The sequence below is a fragment of the Rhizophagus irregularis genome, chromosome 6 (assembly GCF_026210795.1).
Source record: "Rhizophagus irregularis chromosome 6, complete sequence".
NCBI lineage: Eukaryota > Fungi > Glomeromycota > Glomeromycetes > Glomerales > Glomeraceae > Rhizophagus > Rhizophagus irregularis.
The window spans coordinates 770,320-778,339 of record NC_089434.1 but is presented as its reverse complement, the minus strand read 5'-3'; the positions used below and the strand labels follow the sequence as shown (position 1 = coordinate 778,339).

The 8,020-nt window shown below is 24.6% G+C and overlaps 1 protein-coding gene across 1 annotated transcript; it reads left to right on the top strand.

Annotated features, from left to right (window-relative positions):
• Positions 1–1,368: 1,368 nt before the first annotated feature.
• On the top strand, positions 1,369–3,215 carry OCT59_025934 (uncharacterized protein; the record flags this gene model as incomplete). Its single annotated transcript, XM_066142828.1, has 5 exons — positions 1,369–1,416; positions 1,509–1,836; positions 2,130–2,993; positions 3,061–3,099; positions 3,184–3,215. 5 exons carry the CDS (start codon positions 1,369–1,371, stop codon positions 3,213–3,215), a joined length of 1,311 nt encoding a protein of 436 aa, XP_065992405.1.
• Between the last annotated feature and the right edge of the window lie 4,805 nt (positions 3,216–8,020).

Genomic DNA, 8,020 nt, shown 5'->3' with positions numbered 1-8,020 from the left:
TTTGATTATTTACAATTAAATTTTTTTAATAAATAAAAATCTTAATATTTCAACTTTCATGTTATATGTATGCTTTACCATTACCAATACGTTGGCCCATTACTATATTAAAATTCTCACTAATTGGAAAAAAAGTAAATATTTTTTTTTCCTTTTTTTTATTATTATTAAACGCCTTTATTTGTAATTAGTATAATATGGTAACAATATTATGAAAAATGCATTATGTGCAAAAGCACAACCGGAATAACAGTATATCAATTATTACAAAATCGCAGTAACTGGTTGATCATTTCGTCTTCAATAATAATTTTTTCATTTAAAATATTTAAAATACAAAAAAAAAAAAATATTCTCCAAATAAACACCTATTTCAGGAGAGATGAACAAAAAGTATAAAAGAAATAATTATTTGAATAAGTTAATTCATTTGATTTTGTGAATAAACTTTCGCAGTATTTAACTATTTATCAATATTTCAGGAAATAATTTTTATTTTAAGACGATCTTTCAGATAAACAAATTAAAATTTTTATTTTGATTTATTACACGAATCTTCCTTGCCTGCAAATGTTAATGAGTTGAGTTTCTTCTTAATTTCACTAAACTAAAATGTTATCTTATTGTCGAAGGATGTTTTTTGTCTTTTTTAAAAACATTTGTTAATATTTTATTATAGAAATGAATTTGTTAGTATAAGAGCCATTTACTATTTGAGCATAATTTTTACACTTTATTTGCTCTTAATTTTTTTACGTCTCATCAAGATTAGTGCAAAGGTAATATGGAAGATATGATTATTATGATCTCAATTCAAAAAATACGTCTGTCGATACAAAATTAAATAAAATATTGTAAAATAAAAAGCATAAATAGATCTTCTTTTTGTTTTAAATTTACCCAATTTAAAATTGTATAATAACATTTTCAAAATTATTTTATTATTTTTGAAAAAAAATTACAATGATGTACAATTGTACATATACATTAGTGAAAAAATAATACTGAAAATGCGAAGTAAAATTATTTTTACTTGAACTTCACAAAACGTAAAAGCATTGGTCCTTTACTCCTCATGTAACCATCATTTCCCCATTTCGGGTTAGATTTATTTTCTTTCTTTTTATGGTGATCATACCGTTCATACGAATTTTCTTTGTCACAAAAATAGTAATGTTTGTGTTTGTATAAAATAGTTGTACAAATGCTGTAAATAGTAATACAAAGGTAATACAAATAAAGGTGCGCAATATATTGAATTTCGTTCATAATTTTTTTTTCTTTTACTTTTAATAATTCTGAAATTTATTAGTTATTTATTTATATAACTAAAATTAAAATTATAATCCACAACTAAAATTAATTAATATGAATGAAAAGCCAAAAGATTTATGGGAGTATGATAGTAAATATCAGGTTAATAGCAATTTAATATTTTTAATAATTATAATTACTATTTATTGAATTTTTGTAGTTAAAAATATTAATAATTTTTTGTCTATTAAAAGAAACGTGTTACAATTTCTACTATTGATTCAACTATTGAATTAGAAAATGTATTTGAAAGAATAGTTTATATAGAAGATTTAGAAAAAAGAAGACAAGCATATGGAATATGTGGAGAATGTAAAGAACCTGGCACGGGAGAATATTGGTGTCAATCTTGTAATGCTAAAAGATTTAAGGATAATTTTAAAAATTGGACTAGTGGAAATAAAGATATTGATGAATTTATACAACAATCACAACTTAATGCTGTACATTATAAAACATGTCTTGAATGGTTACCTTTTGAAAAATTTCAAAATGTCACTTATATTGCAGAAGGTGGTTTTGGTAAGATTTATTCAGCAGAATGGCCTGAAGGAAATATTGGATATTGGGATATTGAAAATCAAAAGTGGTATAGATACAAGTTTAATAAATATGCATTGAAAAGTTTGAATAATTCTTTCAATATATGTTCAGATTTTTTTAATGAGGTAATTTAAACTTACTCTGTCTTATATGTAAAGATTGTTATTTGCATTTATTTATTAATAAATTTTTTTTTTTTGATGATAATTAGATTAAATCTCATCTTCAGATTTATCTTACTGACATTGTTCAATGTTTTGGAATTACTCAAGATCCAAATAATAAAGAGTATATGATGGTTTTATATTATTGTGAAATTGGAAATCTGAGAAATTATTTAAATAAATCTATAAATTATATCAATTATCAATCAAAAATTGATAAATTACAACAAATTGCAAGAGGACTTTTAGATATTCATAATGCTGAAAAAGTTCACAAAGATTTTCATTCAGGCAATATATTATATGGTTCTGGTGGTTATCCATTTATAAGTGATTTAGGTATGTGTCAACCAGCAAATATAAAGCAATTAGTTAAAAAAGAAGGAATTTATGGAGTATTACCATATATGGCACCAGAAGTTTTACGCGGATACCAATATACAAAAGCAGCAGATATTTACTCATTTGGAATAATAATGAATGAATTTCTTTCTGAAGAAATTCCTTTTAATGATATTCCTCATGATTGTTTTTTAGCTATTAAAGTATGTAAAGGACTTAGACCAACAATTTCTAATGATGTTCCAAAGTTACTTACAGATTTGATAGTAAAATGTTGGGATGCTGAAATAGAAAAGAGACTAACCACTAAAGAATTGTATCAGATATTAACAAAATGGAATAATAAAATCAAAGATATTAAAAATAGTGAAGATAGTAAAGATAGTGAAGATAGTGAAGATGTTAAAGATAGTGAAAATGGTGACAATAGTCAAAATAGTGAAATATATTTTCAAATAAAAGAATGTGATAAAATTAGAAAAGAAAAATTCAAAAACAGGCCAAATGAAGATAAATCCAAAAGCTTCCAAACACACCCACAAGCATTTTATACAAGTAGACTTTTAAATTTCAAAAATCTTCCAAAACCAGTAAATTCTTCAGACTTATTATCTTTTCAATTCAGTTCAGGTAAATAAGTTTAATTTTTTATCATATAATCCATTTTACATTATTTATATTATTTTATTTTTATTAGATGCTAATTATACTGCTCAATCAACATCAGAAAATCCAAGTAAGTATTCTTTTAATTATCATTATTGTAATTATTTTATTTACATTTGTTAACATTTAAATACTATGAATACATAATATACAGTTTCAGAATGCTTAGATTGTTCAATTAAGTGAATTGAGTAAGTTATTATTTATTTGTAATTTTACTAATATTTCCTTTTTAATTTATCTAATCTATTTTTTTTTTAATAGTACTAAATGAAATTTGTCAAGATAGTGAATATAATATTGAATGAAGTTTTCTTTTATGTGAAAGTTAGAGTCAAATAGTTTAAATTACTAGTTTGTGTATTGAAGTTACTGTAGTTTTACTTTTATTTTTCTTTCATTATGCTTTATAAATTATTATTTTTAGTTTTATTATTCATGTAAAATATTATAGTATATATACAGTAGATTTATTGGATTTTATATTTATGAATATTCTATCTATATAAACAAAGATTTTAAATTTTTTTCATGCTTATTTGATAATTATTATTTGATTGTTAAATGTAAAACTGTAATATATTTGCAACTGTCAATACTTAAAAATCATATTAATTATTGTGCATAACAAATGCTTTTGATAGTTTTTTTAGGCTGTGCTCCATTTTCAATCTTACTTTAAATAACATAACTATCTATCTTAATAATCAAGTAATATATAAATTTCACATTTCATATGGTTTTTTAGGGTTGGATCGGTCCTAGCAAAGACCAGTCCTGCGTCGGTCTTGGGACCGGTCTTCGGTCCGAAATCTGAGGACCGGTCTGGACCGGAGATCGATCCATATTATTAATATCCAATAAAAATGACTCATTAAAATAATTAAAAAACGTGCGAAACCATTTTTGTTTTATTAAATTGCTTAATAAAAAACGTTTCCCCAACGTTTTTTATTGTTAAATTGCATGTTAAAAACGTTTCGCAACGCTCTTTGACTGTTTTAATAAAAAACGTTGTGAAACGTTTTTTCATTTGTTAAATTACATATTAAAAAACGTTCCACAACGTTCTTTAACTGCTTTAATAAAAAAACGTTGTGAAACATTTTTTTATTTGTTAAATTACAAGTTAAAAAACGTTTCGCAACGTTCTATAACTGTTTTAATAAAAAATGTTGTGTAATTTAGAGGCTTGAAATCATAGGGACAAATTTCTTAAATTTAAATCGGTCCGGTTCCGGTCCAGTCCAGTCCAGGTTGAAAGACCGGTCTTTTTGGGACCAGACCAGACCAGACCGGATTAATCCAACCCTATGGTTTTTATAAGTTTATTTATTTTTCCACTCGTTTAAATATTTAATAACTTTCCTTTTTATACTAAGATATGTCAGAATTATTTGATCAATAATTACATTTAAATTTAAAATAAGATATTTAAAAATAGGACATTAGACTGGTTTGGATAATAAACTTAAATGATAAAAATGTCAATAAAGAAAAAATCTTATAATGTCTCACTAACATATTTACAAGTCCATTACCTAACAAATTCAAAAATTCGAAAAATCAATTTTTCGAAATTTTGGCACTTTTCATCCAAACGGTACACCGTAGTAAATCTTTTCTTTAAAAAAAGTACTTCATTAATAATCAATAAATTGAATAAAAAAAAATATAAACTAAATTAGTCAATTTATTTGTTTATATAAAATCTAAAGCCATATGTAGCAAGAAAGTTTTTCATTAAGAATTTTCATTACTTTCATTACCTGTACTGTATCTTTAATTTTTTTTTTTTAAAAAAAAAATAAATCAATGGCATCCCGAAAGAATTGTACATCATAATATTTATAAATTAAATTGTGTAGCGCTTTTTTTTTGAGTTTTTGGAATAAGGTTAAATAGCTAATATCATGGAAATATTTTATTTCTACAAACTAATAAGTGACAATAATTTTAATTTATCATTTTTAATAATTTGTTTTTGAATTAGTTTTAACGAAGATTGTTTAATAAAATTAGTGTCAATATTAACAACACAATATTAGCCAAGTCTGCTGATTATGTTTAATATACTTCTTTTATATAATATTCATACTTATTAATATTAACTGTAAAAAATTTATATCATGCTGTTATTATAATGTTTTCAAACTTTGTAAAACATCCTTATGAAATTAAACAAATATTATTTATAATTTATTATATTTCATACTCATTTAAATAATTTAGTTACATACAATCTTTATTTAATAACTAGGGATTGTCATGTATGGGAAAAACTTTGTCCCCATTTGTTTTTTTATGTTAGATATTAATAATGAAATTATTCTATAAAAATTATGAATTAGCATTAAATTAAAGCAGATTTTATTTTTATTTAGGTCACAGTACAAATTACCAGGAAACTATAACTAGAACCAAAAGTAATTCTAACGACTATATGAACCAAACCGTCTACTACGTGACGATACCACCTTTGGTTGATGAAACCTGAGAACCAATAGCGGGCTATTCCAGCGGGATAGAGAACCTGAACATTAAATTAAAGCAGTGTAATGCCAGAATTTACCTAGTGAATTTATTAAGTGTAAGGCGCAGTAACATATTTAGTTTAGGTGTATAAATTTTATATTTGATATTATGACGTGTATGACTCGACTCCCGGATCACGAGTATAAACTTGACTATGTAGTGTTTAGTATTACATAATTCTTGTGTTCGTATTTATTTTTAGATTTGGGTATGGGAATTATATTCAAAATATTACTAAATAGGGAAGCAGGTTGAAGATCAGAAACGAAGGAATATTTATTTTTACAAGAAAAGTTGTCAGAATAAGATTTCTGACGGGAAAAGTGGGTAGAAGAGCAAGGTTCTTTTATTATTGTTGTTATAACTTCGTTATTCATTAAATAAATAGTTTAACTTTTTTCGATAATATAAAATTTTTGATTTCCTACAAATATAATACTAATTTAATGAATTTATAATAAATAAGTCGCAACACTGTCGTAACGATGGTTACTTCCATTTTATTTACTTTATATCATTGAAGAGTTAATTTTATTACGTCCTTTTAATAATCCTTTATACAGTAATTGAACACAATTTAACGAACAAATCATATCCACTCTGTACAAATATAAAAATTTTAGTCATTAATTGGACAAAAATATTTCAGTTTTCTGTCAATTTATCATGTGCATTTTAGCCCTAATGAAACCATCATAATGCTGGCTGAAATTACATTCAATTACGTGATATTATTGTGAACGATCGTATGTGCAAACAGTTTTACTGGTACACGTCTGATCAGGTTACAATAAAGAAAGTGAGAAAACCAAAAGAAAGTAGCAATAAATTTTGCATAATTTAATTCAAAGAAAAATTGTAAAAATTAATTCTTTTTCAAAAATTAATTTTACTATACGTGTAAAACATACTAATTAGCTAAAGTTATAATTGAATTTATTATGCTACTGTATATTTGTTGTGTATTATACAAAAATACCTAAATCCAAATTTATATAATGTAAACGATTTTATTTAAATGTCAATAAAATTAAATTTAAAATACACAAATAATATAAAACCATAATTTATATAACATAAAAGAATTATTTAAATTACAAACTAAGGATTTCTTTTACTCTTAGTAGTTTAAATAATACACTTTCTAAATAAAATAAATATTAATATTGCTTTTGATCTAATTTTAAAATAATTTAAAATCCCTCTAAAGAAAAAACAGATGCATTAGTTAATAAAAAAAAAGTACCACTAGCTATTATAAACATTATTTATAAAATAAAACAAACCATTAAGATTCGAATTCTTCTTGTTCTTCTGAATGAAGACTTGGATTATTATATCATCATCTATAAAACACAAATAATAGATACTAATTTCTTATTATCTAAAAATATTTAATAAATAGAAAACGAATATCATCAGTTTGTGACGTCAACATTTATAACCATGTGATCCCGATCCGGTCATTCCAAAAACAAAGATCGTTCGCCAAATCACACCACCACACAAATTACTCTAATTCACGTCACCTATCTTTAGAAGAAATTCTGGCATCCAAGAAATTTTATAGTATAAGCTTCGTAATTATTTTTTTTGTCATTTTTATCGAAAAAAATCCCTAGAAATACAAAATCATAACGATTTTCTATTTTTCTTTCAATTTCTGATCGATCGTTGATTATGGATTTTTCGAGAAACAGTCTACTTTTATACGTGTAACTTATCTGTAACTTTGTTTATCCAATAAAAGATTAGTTATATCACACATTTAAAGGCAAATTTTACGATTTAGTATGTTATAAACAATTAAAACACATAATTATAAATGCTTGCTCTTGGCCAGATATAGTTAACCTATAAACTGTTTCTCCTGAACACCACGTAGAGGTGACAAGCTTCGTTCAGGCTTACCTGCTACAACCAGTTTATAATTTAAGGGCAGTGACATATAATAGCCAATAAAATTTATAAAGAAAATGATTGGTTGCAATATCTTACCTGAAAGTGTAAAATAATATTAGCTAATATATGTCACTGCCCTTAATGGATGATAAGCTACAAAATATTAAATAATAAAATAATGGTTTATTAAGAAAAAATTGAGTAGAGACTTTCTGATCTGTGCCTTTTCTGTTACGTATTATACCCTCTAAATCCTTTACCTATGCAACATGACAATAAAATGAGAAAGAAATTATTCTTAAAATAAACTTTCCCATTTTACCCATATAATCATATATAAATATTTTGAACTATGGGACTAAGGACCAAGGTTTAAACACAGGTTTCTCTACCCAATTTCAAATTTTATATTCGTTCAAGTATGCTTTAATATGTAGAATACGTGGAGAGTTGGTTGTACCTTACCTTTGCCATACTTGACGAAATACAATAGGAGAAAAAAGAGGGAAAAAAGAAAGGGTAAATTTTTTTTTTTTTTGCTTCATGAGGTATTT